Source organism: Sinocyclocheilus rhinocerous, unplaced genomic scaffold, assembly GCF_001515625.1.
Source record: "Sinocyclocheilus rhinocerous isolate Xijiao unplaced genomic scaffold, SAMN03320098_v1.1 scaffold3957, whole genome shotgun sequence".
Classification (NCBI taxonomy): domain Eukaryota; kingdom Metazoa; phylum Chordata; class Actinopteri; order Cypriniformes; family Cyprinidae; genus Sinocyclocheilus; species Sinocyclocheilus rhinocerous.
Window position 1 is genome coordinate 189,746 of NW_015657978.1, and position 23,030 is coordinate 212,775.

The window sequence follows — 23,030 nt, forward strand, 5'->3', positions numbered from 1 at the left end:
TTGGACGAAATAGTCAGTGCATGCTTATCAAGGCACGGTTTTGGGATATTCTAAAATGCTTAAAGGGTTAGTTCGCCCAAAAATGAAAATTAGGCTGTGTTTTACTCACCCCAGAGGCATCCTAGGTGTATATGGCTTTCTTCTTTCAGACGAATCCAGTCGGAGTTATATTAAAAATTGTCCTGGCTATTCCAAGCTCTGTCATTGCAGTCAGCGGGTGTTGCAGTGCTTCAGTCCAAAAGAAGTGAAATAAAAAAAAAAACTCAGACGGGATTCGTCTGAAAGAAGAAAGTCATATACACCTAGGATGCCTCGGGGGTGAGTAAAACACAGCCTAATTTAAATTTTTGGCTGAACTAACCCTTTAATGTAAAACACTGGAGGACTAAATTCAGCACACACCTTATTAATAAAGCATACAGACAAGAAGAATAGCCCAGAATATGAACGTAACCTGGTAAATTGCAGGTTAAAAGCGTATCCCCCATAGAAAGAAAACAATTAATGGACTAAGACGGTGGTATAAAAAGGCCGAATTCGGTATACAGTTTATTAATAAATTATACATGAAAGCAGGGTAAGCCCAGAATATGAACAGAAGCGTTTTCCTCCCATAAAGAAAACGTGGCTTAATGAAGACGGCGATAAAAAAGACCAAATATGCTATAGAAATTATTAAAAATAGGCTATATTCTGTGTACATGCAAGCAGATGAGCCCATATGAACTGAATTGCATGCTAAGCATTTCCCCACAGTAAACCGCGCTTAATGTGGCTTAATATAAGAAGACAGTGATATAAAAAGCCCAAATTTTATATTTTATTAAAAATATACTACAGGCAATCAACGAAGTAATCCATTAAGCCAGTGGTTCTCAAACTTTTTTACAGTGGCGTATACCCCCTAGGGCATTTAGCCTAACATTCTTCTGAGTACCCCCACTTAGACCGCAGTCACACCTTTTCCATTAAGGGACAATATTTGCCCCCTTAAATTGATTTACAGGTGCATTTTTACCATTATAGAGTCAAAGTTTTTCTAGCCTTATTAATCGTATGTCATGTTTTATGTCATATTCTTAACATTCCATTAAGTGTACGTATTATTAATATAATAAATAAAGCAATAAATGAGGCAAAAACGAAGTGATACTTGTAGATTCAAAACTAAAATCGCCAGTAGGTGGTGGCAAGTCTAATGAGCAAGGCATCGCGTCATTCATTTATTCAGTAATGAAGCAAATGGTTGTAGTTATGAATGGGTTATTAATCAGTACTGACTCTCCGAATCATTCAAAGCTGCAGATTCATTCACTAACGAAACACAGCTGTTGCTTGGAGACGCGCAACAGTTCTGTTGCGGATTTCGTTGAAACTATTATTTCGTTGTAAAATAGCCTATAACAAACAATATTGGCAATATTGTGTTTAAAATGTAGGCTACATTTAAAATGTAAAACTTAAAATGTACACTTAATATTGCCTTTTTTGTTGAACTGTTATATAAAATCAATGTCACATTTGCAGTCTTTTGGATATTCAGGGAAAATTGCATTCTCGTAGGTTCCAGAGTGAAATAAGAATGTAACACTGTTCGCTTTATAAAATGTATCTAATAATCTTTTATATTATTGAATATTCAAACTGAAGACATCGAATTATGCCCTTCTGTAAGTGACAGAGTATTTTTATGTTTCAGCGATTTGATCGCGCCGGCACCTCATGTACACATATTCATTGCAAACAGCGCGGCCTGTTCATTATAAAAAATAAAAAAAAACATAGATTCACCAATACAGATAAAATGTTACACAGTCAATTTAAATAGTCTGTATTATAGTCTGTGCCTTACAGCGTGAGCCCTGTTCCACTCCAGTCCGGCACATTTTTGTTCATTATGATTTTTTTCCCCGTCGATATTGGAACGTACAAAGCCCAGTTAATTTAATAAATAATGGTTTAGCTTCAAATACATTGCGAATATGGAAACATTTGGATTTGTGCTGAATGAGAGCGGTTCATTTCAGTTTCGCTTTAAATTAGGTTTTGGTTTGTTTATAGCTGTTCTGGGCTTTTCTGCTTTCCTGTGCATAATAGGCTATATTTTATTAATAAACTGAGTACCATATTTTGGTTTTATACCGTCTTCATCTATTAGCCTCCCTTAAGCATTTTCTATATCCTAACGGTTTTCTATGGGGGAGAAAGCTTAACGTTGCATTCATGGCTATCTGCTTTACTGATAGTAATGCTATAAGGTTATTAATATTACAATTGTTATTAGTATCAATAGTATTTATTAATACCGAATTGGGCCTCCAATGTCACTGTTATAGTACATTAAGCCACATTAAGCGTTTTAGAATGTCCTAAAACCGTGCCTTAAACTATAAGCAAAGCTGACTGTATTTGAACTTGATAAAAAAAATACAAAAATTAAAAATTAAAAAAAAAAGTTCAAAAAATAAAACTCTATTAACCGCTCCATTGTGAACGTACGAGCTGTATGAACAACTAACTTACAAGCTGTAAAGTAAACAGGAAGTGTTTGTCCGAACTCAACTGGTTTTGAAAGAGAACGCAAATATCTTTTGCGAGAGAACGCAAACTATCTTTGCGAGAACGCAAAAGTTTTGCGAGCGAAAGCAAAAAAAATGTTTCCTCCCACCCCAAATTTTTTCCACCCACCCCGATTTTTTTTACACCACCATGTCCCTTTAGGGGCTCCGTAGTTTTCAGATAATTTTAGAGTTTTTTTCTCCAGGTGATGAACAATATTGTTCAAGGGGCTTAATACTTAAAGGGATACTCCTCCCAAAAATGAAAATTCTGTCATCATTTACTCATTCTCCTGCTGTCCCAGATGTATATGGCTTTCTATCCTCTGTGGAACACAAACAGAGATTAGAAAAAAGTAATCCAGACAACTGTCAAATGAGTGTTAGTTCATTTTGTGTGGTTTTTGATGCATTAACTTTGAGGGTCCCATCAACCTGCTTTTTATGGACTGACAGAGGTGGATATTTATTTTTTCAGTTTTTTTTATTAAGATTCTGTTGAAGAGAAGTCTTTTTGTTCTCAAAACACAACATTTTTATGATTTTTTTCTTACTTTTGCAACACATTTTTCACTATATTTTATACAGAACAGGGTCTTTTTTATCAGTGTATTAGTTCTTATATCAACTCTTTATCTTTATCCAGAACATAATAATAATTCATTTTATGCTAGATGTGCCAAACCAGAGTTACACCTCTCTCACTTGTGTTGTGTTCACTTGAGCAGGTGGCTGGTTTAAAGTTTTAGACGTCAGCTGTATAGAAAACCACTGTGTTACTGGCAGAATATTTAATGCAAACTTGGACATGAAGAAAGAACTGGTTTTATTACCATTTTTTTTTGTACAACATCAAGGTCGAACACAGCATTTGGAATAAAACAAACCAACCAACCATTTATGTCAAATTAAATCTGCCAAGGGAGTGGAGCGCTAGGTCAGTGATCATTTTCCAGGGAGTGTTTTCCCAATCCATCTCGGTCTCGGTGTAAGCGCAGTGTGCCATTTCAGAAACAATCAAGGCCTGGCGTTTTAAGGCGAAAATCATTTCAGAATGTATTTTACAGTGGTCATAATTTTGAGGTGCTTTTCCTCCTTATTTTTCTGAGAGTCCTGGTGTTGCCAGCAGCAGACAGCATGTCAGCATGTCTTTGTGTGGCTGATGAGAGGGGTGGTCACGTGAGTCCAGCAGAAAGAGGGGTTCAGGGCTGGGTCGAAGGAGCTTTTAGAAGGTGGTAGTGACTGAAGAGGATGTGAGACCTCCACAAATGTGCTGGGAAAGGCATATGTTAACCTGATTAATGATGCATAAAATTAAAATTGTTATATTATAACAAGAAAAATATTATAATAATTATGCTCATAACCTTAATTTTATTATACACAAAGAGTTTTTAGTTATATAGCGCTTTTAATGCAATATCACAGCCATCTATGATCTTTCAGCTAAGAATTCACGAAATGCTTAATTACGTACTAATTTCTAGTGATGAATATTCTAAATATGCCAAAATAATTTAAATGGACTGAAATCCCTGACCGAAACAGTGACTTTTAATTAATGCCATCCAATGGAGAGTTTTTACCTTGTCAGCACTTCACCATTACCAAAAATGATGCTGGAGCAGCAATTTGTAAAATTTGTTTGGCTAAAATATTGAGAGGTGGCTTATTACTGAAGAACTTCACTACAATAATTTGAACAGCATACGGTGTTCAATTTTCCAGTTACCCAAATTTAATTACCACAATTTTAGCCAAGTTAACACTTGGTTTCAGTGTTTCAGTGAAAAATAAAATAACATCAAATAAATAAATAAAAATGTGCATCACTACTGATTTCCCTTATTTTCCCACGGCAGTGCCATCAAAGTCCATAATTGTTTCATTTTGAAATTACTGTCCTTTGCTGTTGCTAACTCTGACCAGCTTTACAGAACACCCCATAGAAATTAACTGGAGATTTCTATGAACAGTGAAATACTATATAAAATGTGCTCATAAAGTAGTAACAATTTATTGGAAATTATTCTTAAATGGGCTGGAATGACATGACATAGCAAAGCATTTTATCTGATGTTTTTCTTCAAAGAAACCTAAATTACACAATAACATGATTAAAAACTGAAAAGAATTGTGGGAAAACAATTCTCAAAGTAAACTGAAAAAAGAAAAGCATAATTGGAAATGAATTGGAACTGAAAACCTTAGTTTAAAATTGCATGTAAAACTATATTTACATTAATCTACATTAGAATAAAAGTATAAAAGCTTGTCTGAGAAAATGGGTGAAAGCAACAGTTGCTAAGTCAGGAATGTTTTAGCTGTGGGTCTTAGCAAATGGACAATTGTTTTGGGTTTTTTGGTCACTTAGAGATCTAAAAATTATTTTTGCAGTCTTTAGGATGCCGTTAGGAGCTCTAAAACGGTGCATGCTCACTTTTTAACCTTTTTTTTTTGGTGGTAGCGACTGACCGGTGCTGTTTCATGTTGTTTCTCTTGGCATGATTATTTGGCAGGTTGATGTTGGCTTTACAAAAATAGACAACACCCACAGTCCATTAATCAGAGGTAACATGTAATTGCTCCACAACTTTAATGTAGCATGCTGATAACACTTCACTGATGGCATCTCTGTTTTACATGCTATGTTTAAGTGTAGGCCTGACCTTTTTTCGGACTTTTATGCTGTGCTAATTTTGGCAGATTAAAAAAAAAATTCTGTTTTACTTGCAAGAAAATGTTTGGCTGACTTTTACCAGAGCCAAGTGACCTTGGACACTCAATGGTCTTCAGGACTGCTTAGCCAGAAACCGTAACTGTGAATAAAAACAGCCATATAGCTTAACCGTACATCAGAGTTTAGTTGAGGCTCCCTGCAACCACATTATATGCCTTTTAAATGTTTACTGTAGTTCACCACTACTTGGCAAACAAATCCAAAAAGCTCTTACCAAAAGCTCTTGTTGTCTTGCTCCAAACCAGAAAATGTGGTCGTTGAGCATAAATGCATATTGAGCACAGCGTGGGAAATGTTGCGGTGATAAAGCATCACCGGATTAATTCTCCTCCGAGATATCCACAACCCATACGAATGCTTCCTGTTGCTATTTAGGGTTTTGAGTCTTCATGTTTTTATAATCCCTTGCATGATGGAAAAAAATGCTTCATCTAATTATAAACAAACCATTTCATGTTTTTGTGTCCATTGAAGAAGGTTCCTTCAGAGCAATATTGACACAACTTGCTCTCTTTCATGAAATTCCCATGGATTTCCCATTATCCCATCAGCTACCACATTTAAACACACAGGGGAAAATCTCACTATTCATTACAAAACTTTATACAGCTTTCAACAGCTGTGATTTAAAGTACAAGCAAGTGTGTTCACAGAGGAAATGTGCCCAGATTTGGGGGAAAAAAAGAGTGCACTATAAATGCTTGTTGTGTGGAAGCAACAGGAAATGGTATGTTTCTTGGAGATAAGCAATTGATGACTTGGTATATTGAGTCCTAGTATTTTTTCATTGAAAATGCTTTGGGCTTGCATATGAGTAATAATTTCTTGCTCTATTTCTCTCTCACAGGTTTCAAGAGTATAAGGCACTAGAAATTCTGGTAGGTCTGCTCAAAGACCAACCTGAAGAGGTACTTGTTAATGTAGTGGGTGCATTGGGAGAATGTGCCCAAATATCGGAGAATCTTGCCACTATCCGCAAAAGCGGTGGTATCCAGCCTTTGGTCAACTTACTCACCGGCACCAACCAGGCCCTTCTGGTCAACGTCACAAGGACCGTGGGAGCCTGTGCCACTGACCCTGAGCACATGGTGTAAGTCTTACCTCTTACCACAACATTCTTAAATGTGTCCTTTACAAATCAAATACACACTGCACTGTATTACTATAACACATTTCCCTGTGCTCATATTAGACTGTTTTCACTGTTTTTGTATTACCTAATCAACCTGGATCCAAAACAGTTGTCCAGAAACAATCCAGCAGCTGACAATGCTCATAGTATCCAACCTTGGCCTTGTAATCCCTCTCACTGTTGCCATTGGCTTGGTTTAGGATGACAAGGCATTGTTCTTGTTCTTTGTAAAAGATTCCATGTTCACCACTTCTGCGGCGGATCCAACGGGCCCTGGGATGTGCCACTTGACCAGTCTCCGTGCTCCGCACATGCAGGGCAAGAGCCCTCAGCCCTGGTTTTGTAATTACAGGCCTCGGAGATCTGTGTTTACTCTACCTGCTGTGAGACTCATAACTGCGGCCAGGGTGTAGGCCTTTTATTGTCTCAATGCGGTCAGTTTGTATAAGCTGTAAAGCACTTCTGACAACAGCCATTGGACTTGCTAAACAGAAACAGGCAGGCGAGCATAAGCACAGATGAGTACACAGAATGTCTTTTTCAGCTTACTGTACTAGATTATGGTCTGTATTGAGTGTCATACAATAAAAACACTGTGAACTCATGAAATAATAGGAAGAAACATCTTTTAGGGTGCTCTCACAGGCTGCATGCAAAAACAAACCAACAACACGACCCCTAGTGGTGACATATGGTTAACAAACAGAAAAACAAGTATCAATGTCTTTAATATATGCAGGGCACAGAACTGCCATGTAATTCACACATTCACAGAGATTTGAGTATCGGTTTTTCTGTATATTTAACACATCTGACTCTCATTGCTTTTACAAGACTGTTATAGACTGCAGTCCCCTTCTTAATTAATGCTGAACACAAATGAAGAGCGTTTTGTTCCCCTCTCTTCGGCACCCAAGCTCACACAGCCTTTGTCTGAAAGATGAATATATTTATGGATGTGAGCAACCACAGTGGTGTAGTAAAAGTCCACAAAGCTTGTTTTTGAAGAAATAAGGTAATTCATTTAATTTTAACTCTTTGAGTGACCAAGAACTTCAGTCCTGTAGACCTATGTACCAGCTCTTGAACATGCTGTTCTTGTTTTCTCATGGAATCTATATTTAGGACTTGTCTTTTTGTTCCCATTTCCTTGTAGTAACAAAGAGTCTTTTTAATGTTTTTTCATTCCTCTTTGTTCCGTGTTGATGGTTTATTTTGAGAATTAAGCACAGTAGTCTACAAAGCAATTAGCATAGCTCATATTTGATGATAGTTTTCTTTCATAGAACAGCATGTTCAGGCCTGTTTCTGAAATTAAAAGCAGTAAAAGGAATTCATGACGGTCTGTCCTCCACATAGTACAAAATAATCTGGAACTCAAAATTATTGTTCAGTTTGAAAACATACTAATTACCTTTTCAAAATGATTTATTGAAATATTAGATCTTTATACATCTAAATGGCTAAATTAAACTAAATTTTCCATTGTTGTCAAACACACAAACTTCCATGGCTAAACCAGCCCAGGAACTGATTTCTAGATGCATCCTACTACTGTAGTGTTGAGTGCATCTTACCTGTTCAAGTGCAACATTATGTCCTGCTCCTAAAGGATTTAGTGGCCTCTTAGGATAGTGTGGGGCTCTCCCTGTTATCATGCTTCTCAAACTGATTTATTATGAGGATGGGGTCAGGGGGTACGCTTGGCGTTAAGATGGCTCTGACCAGTGCTCAGCCCGGCCTCCGTTCACTGGCTCCCCACTTTGCGGCGTGGTTTAGCAATTATGACAGCATTGAATGTCGGCCTTGTCGCTGGATGCACACATGGGAAACTGGTTACATATTATTTATACCTGACAAACGGACCGCACTGAAGAGTCATTTTCCCGTTCTTCCCAGAGCCTGACTACATCCTTTAGTAGAATCATATCCGCAACATGAAATACAGCCTGTTCTTAAGTAAACCTCACTCAGAAGCAGTGAAATATAGAAAGACTTGTCTCTGAGAATGTTTGACTTGGAAAACGTACTTTCTCTGGGTTTTTTCCTCCTCCGAGTCGCCAACAGGAACCGAGTTAAACGGTGTGCTCCGTGCAAGTGTGTGTGAATGTGTGTTTGTCCACGGTCCGCTATAAATATCCGCACGGACCTCCTAAAAGCATTGTACGGGTCAGGCCTCGGCCAGGCTGATGCAAACATGTTTTAATGGAGTTGTTGGAAGGTTTGGATGGTGAGCAGGGGGTAGCGGCGTATGGGACTGAGCAGGTGGGATGTGATGGGAAAGCCATGCTGAGCAGCTTTCTGATCTGCTACTGGAATGTTTTCATCATCACACCAGGAGGGATAGTCTGCTGCAAAAGCCAAACTGAACCCTGGGAAAAACAGACATGAGCTGTTGGGAAAACAAGTCATGAGCTTACTCTGTACATTGCACTGTAAACTATGTAATGGGGGGTGATAAATCAGGTTGGTGTGACATCTCTCAGTATCCAGAAAATACAAGTTGTTGTTCTTCTCTCTCAGGATAATCGATCGTCTTGATGGTGTACGTCTTCTTTGGTCTTTGCTGAAGAACCCCAATCCAGAAGTTCAGGCCAGTGCTGCCTGGGCCATCTGCCCCTGCATTGAGAACGCAAAGGTATGTTTAATTATGCCCAATTTCGAAACAGGTTCATCTGTATCTTGCCATGTTGAAATGACGGTGTTTCAATAAACACAATAGAGAATCCTCATAAATTGAGTGCTATTGCCATTGTAGATATGCAAAATCTTGACTAGAGAGATGCACAAATTGCCCAAATCTAATGCCTTTGTGGTGTCAGTGCTTAAAGAACACGAAGAACAAAGACGCTTACGCTTGCAAACGAACTACTAAATGCACATTTAACCTAGAGCGCTGCCCTCGATATCATTAACTTTCTACCAATCCACAAGTGAACATAGAAATCACACGTTCAGAATTACAACATCCAGTATATGGACAAAGCAGTTGGTTTCATCTATATATAGGATATAAATCTCATAGCTGGCACAGAGCAAGTCTGCTTTCTTGAGCCTCTTGTGTAATGCATTAACACAAATGCATTATTGTTCCTGTAGATTATCAGCACAGTTGCAAATACAAGAGCATTGTTATATAATGTATGTTTATTTTTTTTATCTAAATCAAAAGTTTTCTGCTTCTTCCAGAATTTCTTCTTTTCTTTCTCTTTATAGCGCCCTGGCTGTGATGTGTCGCTAAAACAATGCAGGTTCACTTCATGGACTGCAATGGGTCAGCAGCCCTTAGTATGTGCATTCAGGAAGAGGAGAGTGAGAGTTGGTGGCAAGGGCTATGTGAAATTACGTACCCATCCAGACCAGGAACCTGATCGGCCTCACAGCAGCAGTTATTTAGATAAAGGCCCATGTGGATTGAGTTAGCAGCTCCAGGGCCAGATTTATGAGAATCATGCTTGAGGAACCGCATCTGGGGATTTCAGAATCCCTACCAGTGCACAAACGCGTGCTTACTATGAATCCTCTAGTAATTATTAGCTATTGTAAGATAGTTTAGCATGCAGTGTTGTCTGCTTTAACAAGGACCATACTTAATTAGTCCAAAGAATCAAGGTGTGGTCACTGATGATTTCTGTGAAGTTTTGTATGCAAAATGTATGAAACACAGTTCACACAGAAATCACTTTCAAACCAAACAGTTTTCTGTTAGTTAACAAGGTGAATCAACTTGAGCCCACTATGAGATCTGTATAGGAAAATCTTTTGCCCTCCACAAAATCCCGGATCCTGTGTATTTCATGGACAAAATGTATTTTGTCCATGAAAATTTGTCTAACAGTGACAAACGTGGCCTCACATTCACAATGCAGTTGAGTATGTACTCAATGTTACTAGTATGTACTGATTAAATGTAAATCTTGAAAATGCAATGTAAAGGCTCTGATATGGTGAAGTTTTTTATTCTTCATATCTAGAAAGAAGGTAAAACAGCTGAACAGCGGCATAATCTTTGCAAACATATTGCTGGGGGTCACATATTTTTGAACCAATGGCAGTACGTAGTTGTTAACAATTGGTACAAAGTTTTTCTGGAAGTTCTGCCAGACTGCTTTGAATCAAACACCTTTTTGGATAGATTTTCTTATTTTTCCTTGTTTTCATTAGAAATACATTGGCTTCTTAAAAGGCGTGACACACTGAACTGTCTGTCAACCTGCACCAGTGACACTAGTCGGGCATGTTGAATCGGCGGCAGAGCCTTTCGGTGAGAGAGATCACTCTGATTGGCTGTTCAGCTTGGGGAACCAATGCACGAAAAAATGGAAGTGATGAAAGCATATAAAAGATGAAGCCAAGAGAGCATAGAAAGAGCTCAACTAATATTCAAACATATTCAAAGAAGCTTTGTAGGCGAAACCGTAGTAAGGCAAGCACTGCTTTGTTTACGGTTTGCATATCCGCAGTCCTAGGTCTTCCAGTGAATACAGGCTGCTGCCACCTGCTGGTATGGAGAGTTGTTTCCTCTCATGCAGGTTCAGAATATGTGTGCTAGTTGGTCGGTGGATGTAATATTTGCGGTGTGTTCAAGCACAACCAGAAGCAGATGACGTGAGGAGACACCATAATCTGCTTTTGTTGCTTTTGATGTGTGCTTTAAATTAAAACCTCTTCCAAAAGCATTAATGTAAACGTTAAAATTTTATACATCACACTCAATTCCCTGAATGCTATAATTTGTTGTTAGTGCAATTCTCTAATTTTTCTCTCTCATATTCACACTCTCAGCATCTTGTTCTTCCCTGTTTCTCTCTTGGGCCTTTTCCTTTCCCTCTTTCAGCTTGGCTTACATTGGTTTTTGTACACTGTTTGTGTTTCATCCGTTCTCCCTCTTTCTCCTTCACTCTTCCTCCCTCTCTGCACGTCTCGCTTCGTGCTGTGTTTGCTGATGTGGAACTTAGTTGGGGATGTTTTTGTGGGCCCTGGGTTGAAAGGGTTCCTCAGTGACCCTCCGCAGCTGGTGGCTCTGCCATACTTCCTCTTCTGCTCCCGCTTCTCTCTCTCTCTCTCTCTCTCTCTCGCTTTCCCAGTGTTCATCAGTATTCCTGTACTGCCATTTCCTGTGTGAGACACGCTGCAGATTCCTCCCCACTCCTCCCTGATCTCTGCCCAGACACACTAAACACAGAGCTCATCCTTTGGCATCACTTTAGAGGCTCACCCTGCTCTGCACGCATGACCTGCTCTGGGTCTCCTCTTCTCTTTCTGGGTCTGCAGGGTGGAAGGCTGATTTCTGCTGTGCTGTGTACAAGGGTTTATTAGGGTTAAGCTGTGTTGTGAAATACAGGGTTATAGAGGGACAGACTTTATTGTTCTCAAGAGAACCCCGAAGGACTGTACTTACAAGAGAGTCAGGGACTTTAGACTTTGTTCTCTAGGTTAGGAGACTCCAATTCACACAAAGCTGAACTCAAGTCACGGTTGCGTCGTGTTGTATATGACCAGAACAGAAGCAGCAACCTGTGGTACTCCATAATCATTCCTTGTCATCGCAAGTGACATCTTTATTCAGTAAAAATAGCAGGTGGGAATACAAGATTGGGTTGTTTACTGAATGTTTGACTTCGTCTGATTCCAAAACCATAATGATATGCCTCTGTACCGTCAATAAAGATATCACTGTACTATTTTATAATCGTTCTAAACAGTCTGGTGCCATGCTGGCATGCTACATACCCTCTGGCACAACTGAAATGACTGGACTGAATATAAAAGAGTGCCTAAAGTTGCCATTTCTGTGCAATATGTGTGGGCTTGTGTGTTTTTAATGCCCAGTGTTCTACTGTGGTTGACCCTCTACTTTGGCATGAGCTTTCATGTGACCTGAGGCCTTTGGGAGAAAGCGCGTCCTCCATCATGGTGCCACCAAGCCTAAAACAAGCACTGCTTTACACACACGAACAGACAAAGGGAAAAATAGCAAATGCTCCTTTTTTTCAGCCATATTTCCTCTCCGAGGTGAGTATATTCTCTAGGTAGTGTGGACTGATTGAGTTTGACATGTACAGGTTTCATATGTGACAGAATGAGTACAGACTTGCAAAATCTCACAGCCTGCGTCTCATCCCAAAGCATCTCCATGTATCATAAGAGAAATGTGGCTATTCTCAATAGTTCAGTGAATGATTTAACACATAAAAATAAACGTTTTCACAATTCATGACATTTTCTTGTTTTCTCTTGTGTTTAGGATGCTGGAGAAATGGTGCGTTCCTTTGTGGGTGGTTTGGAGCTCATTGTTAACCTGCTAAAATCACAGAATAAAGACGTGCTGGCCAGTGTTTGTGCAGCCATTGCCAAAATTGCTAAAGATGTGGAGAACCTGGCAGTTATTACAGACCATGGTGTGGTTCCCATGCTGGCCAATCTCACCAAAACCGTAAGTGCTGATCTAGTCATGTTTCACATTACAAATTCACTTATCTGAAATTAGAGGCATTTTTGTTATTCTAACGTAAAGCCAAACAAACAGTAAAGACACCTCATAATATTAATGTACTTTTTCTATTACTGAAAATGTAACCGTATGTTCAATGGTAACCATACTAAAAATGTGTATCCGTCAATACTCGATTTAATTAGGTTTTCTCTGTCTCCCTCTCTTTGTGTGATTGTACAGGGGGACGATAAGTTACGGCGGTACCTGGCAGAAGCCATCGCCTGCTGCTGTAAGTGGGGGAGTAATTGTGTATCATTTGGGGAAGCTGGAGCTGTAGCCCCACTGGTACACTACCTTCGATCAAAAGACCCTTCGGTGCACCAAGCGACAGCCCGGGCTCTGTTTGAGCTGTCTAAAGACCCTAACAACTGCATCACAATGCATGAAAACAGAGTAGTCAAGGTATTGCATGATCTCATTTTTCGCATTGCTAGCTGAGAGCTTTCTCCAAAGTACAAGCAGGGTTGGCATATGAAAACATCACTAATAAGCTTTGAGAGGATGTATTTCAAACTATATTTGAGCAATGAGGGCAGGAGAACAAGGCATGTTTTTTTTTTAAGGGGGTGGGGGTGATGGGCAAACAGCAGTGTGGTGTTTATTTATCACCCCCCCCAGTTATCCCCTGAGCCCTAGCATGCCAGGGCTGCTGAGCATTGAAAGGCTGTTGCGTGGGGAACGGTTGCTCGGCAAGCTGCTAGGAAGAAGGAGCAGAATGTGACTGTGGCATGACTTTGGTCAGGACAGACTGGTCTGGGGTGACCGAACACTGCTGGGATACTTTCTGAGTGGCAGTTTCTGGAATCCACTCAATATGGCGCTCAAATCAAAAGATACACACTATGTTAGTCAATAATGCCTTACATGGTCTTTAAAACTTTCAGTAATAATTGCTCAATTTACAAGTAACTAAACGGATTTATGTGTTAGGTATGATGTAGGTTTTATTGTAGCTCTTGCAGGGTTATTTAGGGAAAACTGCTCTCTGCTAATGCCAAAAATCAAGCATTTCAAGATGTGGCTGTTAGAGTGACAGGTCTAGACTGCAGCAGCTCAAAAGAAACCTAATGCATTTTATTATAGAACTCTATAATGTCACCTAGTGATTAGCATAACCCATAAAAAACTATTCCACTCTCAGAAAAATTAGCAAAAATTTTACCTTTAGGGGTAGGACAGCTTGTCCCTTGGGCAGTACCCTTAAAGGGACATGTTTTACATTATTTCCCATTTAAAGATTCATAGTAGTAACTTAAGGTATATATATAACTACTCAAAGGTACAAATATGCACCTTTTAGGTGTGCATATTAAGGTACAAAGTTGTCCTTTTTAAAGGGGTCATGACATGAAAAATCTAATTTGCCTTGATCTTTTGGCATGTAAGAGGTCTTTGTACCATCCTGCAAGTTACATAACTTAAAACGTCCTACTCATAAACAAAACATTTATTTAATTAAGCTCCAAAAATGGCTTGCTTTGACTCCGAGGGGCAAGGGGGCGTCATAAACGTTGTTTGCATAAACACTGCCTCCAGAGCAAGACATCGACGAATAGTCTTCTTCTCACCATAGGCCCCGCCCAGTGTCGTTTAACGTCTTGACACTTGATCACACTGAATGCGAGTGTCGCATCGCGTCAAAAGCAAATAGAAATTACAATCACTGCTGCTATCTTGTCTACACTATATACAGTATACAGATGCACATTCGCTTTCTGACACAGTCCACATGCTTGATTCTGTCGTCAGAAGGACATATGGAGTGAAAGAACGCTCGCTTTGACGCGTTTGGTTTAAACAGCTCATTCGCGTCTTTGTACAGAGCATTTTGTTTTGTAAACGAGGCAGAGTGTCATGGAGAGTTCACAAAGAAACATTTGTTCGAAAGATGAAGCAGTACTATATCTGACTGCAGCTGCCTCACAAACTGTAAGTAAATGATTTCATAATGCTTTGTCTGGAAATGACTGTTTCATTTTGATTATGTTGTCAAAACACACATGCAATAGCGAGGGGGCATTGATACGGTTTCCTATGCAGTGACGTTAGCCAATCATAACAGTGGCCAATTACTGAGAAGCCTTAAAAGGACACGCCCCTTAAAAACTGTTTCTGAGAGAGTTTCTGAGAGAGGTTTAGAATGAGGGTTGAAAATAATTTTTCCTCATATTTATTGTTTTGTTCGTGCAAAAAAAACTTTATTAACATTAAGTAAACCTCAAGGAACATATTAAAATAATTGTAAAAAATCCATGTCATGACCCCTTTAAGGGTGCTGTCCCAGTGACAAGATGTTGTATCTCTAAATGTACTATTTTTGCACTTTTTTCTGACACTGAAAGTCTAAGAGGTATTTTATATAGACTAAACCAGAAACCTCCATGTACTCAGACTGGGTTCAGCATAGACTCATTATACTCTACCTGATAACTGTGCAGTTAACACTAGTGAACTACGTATTCTACAATAAAAGATGACATTTTATTTATGTATACTGTAATTCAGTTTGGGAGAAAAAAAATAACATGTTTTGCCAATATTCAAATTTAACCACATTTCACTTTCCCAATGAGATTTTCACATGAGAAAACGGTTTGAGAGCTCGTACATACAGTTAAAACGCTTCCCCCACACCCCCAATAACAACTGGATATAAATTATGAGAGTGGTTGTCCTGTTGCAGTTGCAGCCAAATATTTTTTCCCATGTTCCTTTAATGGTGTGCTGTAGTCTGATGTGCTGGTGCAGTGAATGTGGTTAAGCTAAGCACATAATTGGAGGATGGACTGAACTTTGGGTGTTCCAAAAGATTAATATCCAATTTGCAAAAATCGTTTAGGCGAATGTTTTTTTTTTTTTTTTTTGCCCGGTTCAAGCAATGACAAAAACTGGACAGCTCAGTGTTTGTGTCTGTGTGAATGCTTGTGTCTGCATGAGTTGCACCATCCAGCCTTCAATTGCGCCTTCATTACCTCTTTAACTTGTTCTCACTGACATATTTGCAGCCTCCACCTGAACAACCACCAGCACAACTGTCATTTAAAATGATATATCGGCTATTGTGACAGAAGACATGTTAAAACAATATTTCCTACCATTGTAAATGGGTTTCGAGAGACAGTTTATCAGGGAACGATGTCTGCACTGCAGTCTAATTTATGAAGGGGTGTAAAACTCAAGACTGCCTCTTGCTATTATTGCAATCGTATTTCAGAGTCAGAAGCTCTTGTACACCCAACAGCTTAGAGCTGTAATGATTTCCTCCACTCTCTCTCCCTTTCCCGTTTTTGCATGCTATGCCCTCTCAGACTTATGTTCTGTCTGTAACTTTGCAGCTCGACGTTCTTAATGGTGTAGAACTCAGTCCCCCAAGCTTTAGCAGAGGAAATTAAGCATTGAGAAGAAAGTATTTTACACTGGAAAATACATTAGAGATGGTCTCTGCACCCTCCAGCCTCTCCAAATTCTGCCTTTACACTTTTTACACAATTTATTTAAACTCAAAAAAACAACTTTTAATATTCCATTTGAATATTTCATAAAATATGAAAGCATTTTAAATTGGTTCTGAAACAAAAGCCTTTTATGATTTTACAAGTGTGTTACACCTCAAAAAAACAGACGTATGATAGTTCAGCCCATTTGGGAACTACTATGGCTGGGGTTGCTGATCTCTGAAAGACACCATTCAGCATGTTGTGTGTATGAGCGTCCTGTAGCCTGTGGTGGTTAAACACACACTCCGTTTGATTTGACATGTATGCTCAGTATCTCACAGCTTTCATTCGGATGTGCCTCGTTGAAAACTCTTTTCTTCCAGTTTCTCTTTCCCTCCAGCACACTGCCACAGCTTTGCAGATTGTTTGTTGAAACCATAAATCCTTGCAGACAGCTTTAGCCTGATTTTTCTGTTAAAGAACTCCTTTCATAGGCAAAAATACCTTTGCGAGACAAATTACAAAATACGAACGGTAATTATCAGCCATTTTCATCTGAGAGGATTCCAGCTGGTGTGAGTTGCCAGATCCTGGTATGTTTTGTGCGGCTTAGACTGTATTTTTTTGTGGACTGCAAACCTGCGCTTGTCATGTGTGAAAGTCCTGTGATGTTGCTTCTGTTTTCTCTTTTGTCCTATTTATGTGTTTAAAACAAACCAGTATGCGTGCAAATGTGCGAAATATGAAGGAGAGATGTAAAAAGAGCATGATTTAGCCTCGACCTGTAGAAATATTCCATACGTTTCCTTTTAGTCATGGTCTGTGTGTAGCAGGTTGAAGCTGCTGTGGATATGGCAAGCAGATGACGTCCTTATACACACTCAGCCTATTCAGTCTTCTCTCTTTCCCTCTCTCTCGCTGAGCTTTCTGATCTGGCTACTGTAGCATGTGTCTGAAGTTTGGAGTGTTTTATGTCTTGAAACAGCATGACTAGACCCTCTGTTTCGTCTGAGGTGAGGAATGCAGGGTATCTCAGGTGTAAGAGTAGAAAAAGGTTTAAGAGATGCGTGTAGATAACGTGAAAAGCCTTAAAAGACGTTTCTTTGCATGTTTATTGAGGAATAAGAATAAAGAAAACAGGAGGGAGAGCCTGGAAAAGAATAAAACAAAGAGTAAGTGAATAGACCGAGGATATACTGAAAGTGTATATGGAAACTAGTAAAAGAAAGGAAGAGACATATCTTATGTTGCTTATTTACATGAGTAAATTTTCTCATAAAAAGCATCAATATAGATTTCCCAATTCAGTTCAATTTTTAGTCGCAAATTCTTGATTCAATTCGATTCCAATTTTGATTCTGTTCTAGCCATATTTAAGTTCTAACGTCCATTTTGCTTACATTTTAAGAAATTTTGTTGCTGCTAATATGTAAATTATACAGGTCATATTTCAGACCAGTGTTGTTACTGATAACTAAAACTAAAAACTTGTAAAAGTTGTTTTTGGTAATAGAAATGAAGCTGAAATAAAATTAAAATATAAATATAAAATGGAAAAACTTGGCAACTAACTGAAATAAGTACTAAAATTACTAAAGCTAAAACTTAAAATAGAAAAAAAGCTATATATTAAACAAAAACTAACAATAAATAAAAACACTCAATAGAATTACTATTGTTCTAATAAACTACTGTTAAAATGAAAACATTAATAAAAGCTAATTCAAAAGATTATTAAATACTATAATAGTATATAAATGGTACTAACATAACACTTTTTCAGACTGATTTAAACAACTTTTTGAACTATTAAAAGAAACTGCTCATTAGAGTAGGTTCGACGATCAGACTAAACTGGTCACACTTTTTGATTCACTAAAAAGAACCAGTTCATATGAGTCATTTGTCATGAATCGGATTACACTGATCGTGCTGTGTGCTTTTGTGTGCAGCTCACAAGAACAATATGCCATTTAGGGGACAAGCCATTTAGAACTGGGTTCTAGTTGATCAATGAATGAAGAAAACTGGAAAATGAGTAATATAAGTAAAAAAGGTAAAGACAAAATTGAGGGTAGAGGACGAGAACAAGTAGAGGAGGGTGGACGGGGGGCTTTTACTGAGATTTAAACCCTCTCCTCAGGAAACGGCAGCTTACCGCTACTGCACTTAACACCACAACACCTACATGCGTGACATGGCATGTGTGTGCAAGCGTGCGTACATGTGTGAGAACTTACGTACATGTGCTTGTGCTGAAAGAGAAGCCTGGGAAAACATGCTTCCACTCTACCTTCCTCTACCTTATTCGCTCTTGCGGCATATAAGACAGAAGAAAGTCTTAGAGGCTCTTGATTCATTTTTCAAACATGAGGCAAGTTATCATGTTACTGAGGTTTGGGAGTATTTAACAAGTGGACTATTATAGTCTGTTCAGGAACCAGCTGGGAGAGCTGAGAGGGGCAGGGGTAGACAGAGAGCAGTGCTTATCTGAGGCTCCGCTCCAGGCCCTAGGAGCCCCTGTTTGGCCACGGCTGAATAACACTCTATGAGCTCTGGCAAATGATGGCTGACCCTGTCGCGGGCATCCTCTGACTGCTCACAAAAGCAGCTTGTCTGAACGTGCTGGCATGTTGCTGCAGCCTCGTGTTTGCATCCGTTCGCCTCTTCGAGGTGTTTTGGGATCTATTTTAAAAACGGCAAATCTGGAAATCCAGCTGAACATGATAACTGATACATTCATGTGCTGGAGAGAGACTGCTGAGATTATGTGAAGAACCTGGAAGCGATTTTAACAAATAAAGACGAGGAGAGATGCTATCGAAGCTGTTTTTTTTTTTTTTTTTGTGCAAGTCGGTTCAGTTCAGGAATCCGGTGGAGCTCACAGATAGAATATTAGTCTTTCCATCTGTTTATCCTTCACTATTTAACTTTTAGCAAGGAATTCTGGGAATGTCTTGCCTCTCTGTGCCTTGGCTTAGTGTTGTCTATATAAACTTGGTGCATGTGTGTATAACATGAACAGAGTTCAAACTTAGCCTTATTGCACATCTCAGCCATGAATAGATCTCAAATCCACAAGCACTGACACAGTTTTAGAAAGGATTTTAAGGATGTACATTATATTGGTACAATATATTGCCAGTCAATATTGGATATATTTTTTTTAAATTTCAGTCAGTATTGGGTATTGTCATCTAATGCTCACCCCCCCAAAAAAATTCTATCATCATTTATTCACCCTCATGTCATTCCAAACCCATAAGACTTTGCTCATCTTCAGAAATCAAAGGAATATATTCTCTCATAATTTTTGTCCAACTGTGTCTATTTGGTCTGTGCAACCAAAATGTTCACGCTTCCAAAAGTACAAAAAAGACATTTTGGATTAGAAATAATCCAAATGAATCAAGCCGTTTAATCCAATACTTCTGAAGAAACATTATAACTTTGTATGATTAACAAATTTAATTTAGTATTTTATTCACATGAACATGTAGAGCATATCAAATATGGTAAACACTGGTACAATAAAACAAATATGGAACCATAAACAAATATGATTATTTCGTGCTTGTTTGATTTAATTTCATTCACTTGTAGCACTTAAATCAATTGCGTTATCGGCTTTAACATGAAAATATTCTTTGACTTACAGCATTGGTATTGGCCAGAATTTTGAAATTCTGAAATGCAGAATAAGTGATTTATTTGAATATGTGTGTGTGCCAACATGCTCATATCCTGCCATTAAGCATTCAGGAACAAAAAGGAATCTGGTTTGACCATGGCCTGCTAAAGTAAAACTTCTGGCCTAAATGTGCTGGCATAAACTGGATGAAGCTCAATGAATGACCTCCTATTGGTGAGGGACACACATACCAAACAGATTTAGACTGCCCGTTGTGCCAGTGTGTTTGCCCGCAGTTTGTGTTTATTTAGATTTAGGAACACAACTCACGACTAATCTTTCTGTCTGTCTGTCTCTCTCCCTCCCTCGACAGAAAGACAGCTGTATTATAACTTACCCACAGTGTGGCATTGGCACAAACTCTACCCCTTAGGTTCACTTTGTGTGACTGTATAATAAGCAACTCTCATTGTACAATAAAAGAAAAAGCTTTTAATATAGAGTCTGCATGTTCCAGAAAGTGGTCTTTTTTAGAGTCCGGTGTTGAGAGAACGGATCAAAAGAAGCGGGTTACACAAGGCTGAAGTGGAGGGATCTGATATGACCTTTGATCTGATGGAGGGTGCAGCCAATCTGTGGTTTAGTACATGGCCAAATGTTCAGGGCTCTACAAGAGGAGAATTTCAAAACAACTACTCAACCTATTCATTGCAGTAACAAACACAATTCCTCTAATACACTCACTCGCATAAATTCTGTGCCATATTCGCACTTTCTGCCTCTTATCTCGCTCTCAACCCAACTAAACACACCGATATGTGAGTTAATGAGCCAGCGCAGTGCTGCTGCCATCCAGTAGGCAGCGAGCCTTGGCAGCCGCAGGAGCTGTAAACTCCTCTGGCAAAAATCTGCAGTGTGCAAGCAGTTGCATTTATAGCTTAATAACAGATTAGATGTCTCCTTCAAGCCCCAGGAAAGAACTGCTGTAAGAGGCCTTCGTGAATGACTGTTATTGTAGCTATGTGGTTTTCGTTCTCACTAATGAAAGGAGAATGTTGGCCAGCGTTATCATTTCATGTTGTTTCTGACATGTTCCTCTCTTCTTCGCAGCTCCTGCTCATCATGATCGGATCGACGGATGAGATTCTGCAGGAGGCAGCAGCCAGCTGTGTGGCCAACATTCGACGCCTGGCGCTGGCCAATGACAAGGCTAAATATGGGTAAAAGTGACCGCATCTTCCCTTCAGTCTCACCCGCAGTGGGCAACAAATGAGTTACTTTACCCACTCAGTGAGTATTAATGGATCAGCTGTGATGCCCGATGTGTATTTATTTATATTTTACTTCAGCTCTGTAATAATAGGAAGCATTTAGCCAAAGCTAAACATGTCATTAATTAATTCGTTGGCGTCTACAGCTCTGGCTCACCCTTGTCTCAGCTTTTTCCCTCAATTTCCTCATCGCAGCATCTAATTTAACAATAACAATGAACGCTTTCTTCTCCTATGTATGTACACGCCAAATGTTCCACAGTTTACGTTCTCTGAAGTGGTTTCAAGCATGAATACAACACATTCACAAATGCAGCAGGTACTGTTGTCCACACGTCTGAGTAACAGGCACATCTGGTGATGTGACTTTTGTTTAAAAAGTTCATGCAACCCTGTAATTGAAGACCGCTTGCTGATTAAAGCAGAAGCACTCACCATATTTTCTTCTTCTCTCTTTCTCAGATGCTTACAGACACAATAGTTATTCAGGCTATTATGATGACCACATACACAAACATGTAGGGAAAATAAAACCAACAAAACACACTCACACACATGGTTTCAACCAGACAAAGACAGTCCCATTAATGTGAAAAATTGCTCATAAATTCAATCAACAGTGACGTGAATGGGCAGAATGCTTGGAGAACTTGGAACAATGCAGTAGCAGGTCCCTTCTGCACTATGAGTAAATATGATTTTGTGCATTATTGATGTGCAGCAGCTCCCTGATGAGATGGAGTATTTTGTGTTATTATTTGTTATTGAAAAAATATGGTGATGGCTCCTCTCAATGTCCTCATTAATTCTGCCTGTTAAAAGTAGGAGTATGAAGAAAATGAGACCACCTCAACAGTACAGCAGCAGCGTGCCTTTTGCTCAGACAGCCCCATAAAATGTAATCCTTAAAAATAATCATGTTTTATATTATCGGCATCAATCCAATGTCCAGTACTTTCACTACCAGATATAATGAACGCAAAACAACAAAACAAGCAAAGATACAATTACGCAAACTTGTGGAACAAACAGTGGAAATTATATGTCATATAATGACTCAAATGTCAATGCTGCACTGTAAAAAGTGAAAATATGCAGTTATTAACTTTAAGGGGTCCTATTATGCTTTTTCACTTTTTTAATTTTAGTCAGTGTGTAGTGTGTATGTTTGGGCATAAAAAAGATCTTCAAACTTACAAATCTCAAAGTCCACTCCAAAGGGAGATATTTCGTTTTTTTAAAAATACCTTTTCAAGAACTACTCAAGGTCGTGGTTAGAACGCTTGGTTGAGTGCACGAGCGGCAACCTTCCGGTCTCTCTCGTGAAGCCAACACTGAAGTGACTAAAACTGCAATTCATCGACTGGCCGCAAGAGGCTGGCTCCAAAAGGGAGTCAGTCCCATAGACTCCCCATGTTAAAATGCCCAACTTTACAGCAGAAAAAAACATGTTTACAGCCTGGTACAAAAAGTGGTTTTGGTCTATATAGCTAATTTTGCCCTTCATGAGAACTGTGAGGGAGGGGGATTTTTTTATAACTCATCCGTTTAAATTATATTAAGCCTTAAAGTTCTGCATAATTAAGGACGTGGCCACTTGAGTGACAGGCGGATCGCCACTGCTGTCACCACCGTCGAGCTAGGTGGGTGTGGTTTCAGCAACAAAGTCTTGCCTCTTTGCCCATTTTCGATTATCCGGAAGAGACGCGCTGCCAAGATGGCGACGGCCCGCTCCGCCCACTTTGAGCTTCAAAAACGCTCTTCA

The 23,030-nt window shown here is 39.1% G+C and overlaps 1 protein-coding gene across 1 annotated transcript in view; it reads left to right on the forward strand.

The window, feature by feature from the left end:
* Positions 1–21,218, forward strand: part of LOC107721971 (armadillo repeat-containing protein 4-like) — a 62,344-nt gene extending 41,126 nt beyond the window's left edge. Inside the window, 5 exon segments of the mRNA XM_016530205.1 lie at positions 6,146–6,388; positions 8,954–9,068; positions 12,678–12,866; positions 13,107–13,328; positions 21,105–21,218. Coding sequence (XP_016385691.1) covers positions 6,146–6,388; positions 8,954–9,068; positions 12,678–12,866; positions 13,107–13,328; positions 21,105–21,218 — 883 coding nt within the window.
* Positions 21,219–23,030: the final 1,812 nt, after the last annotated feature.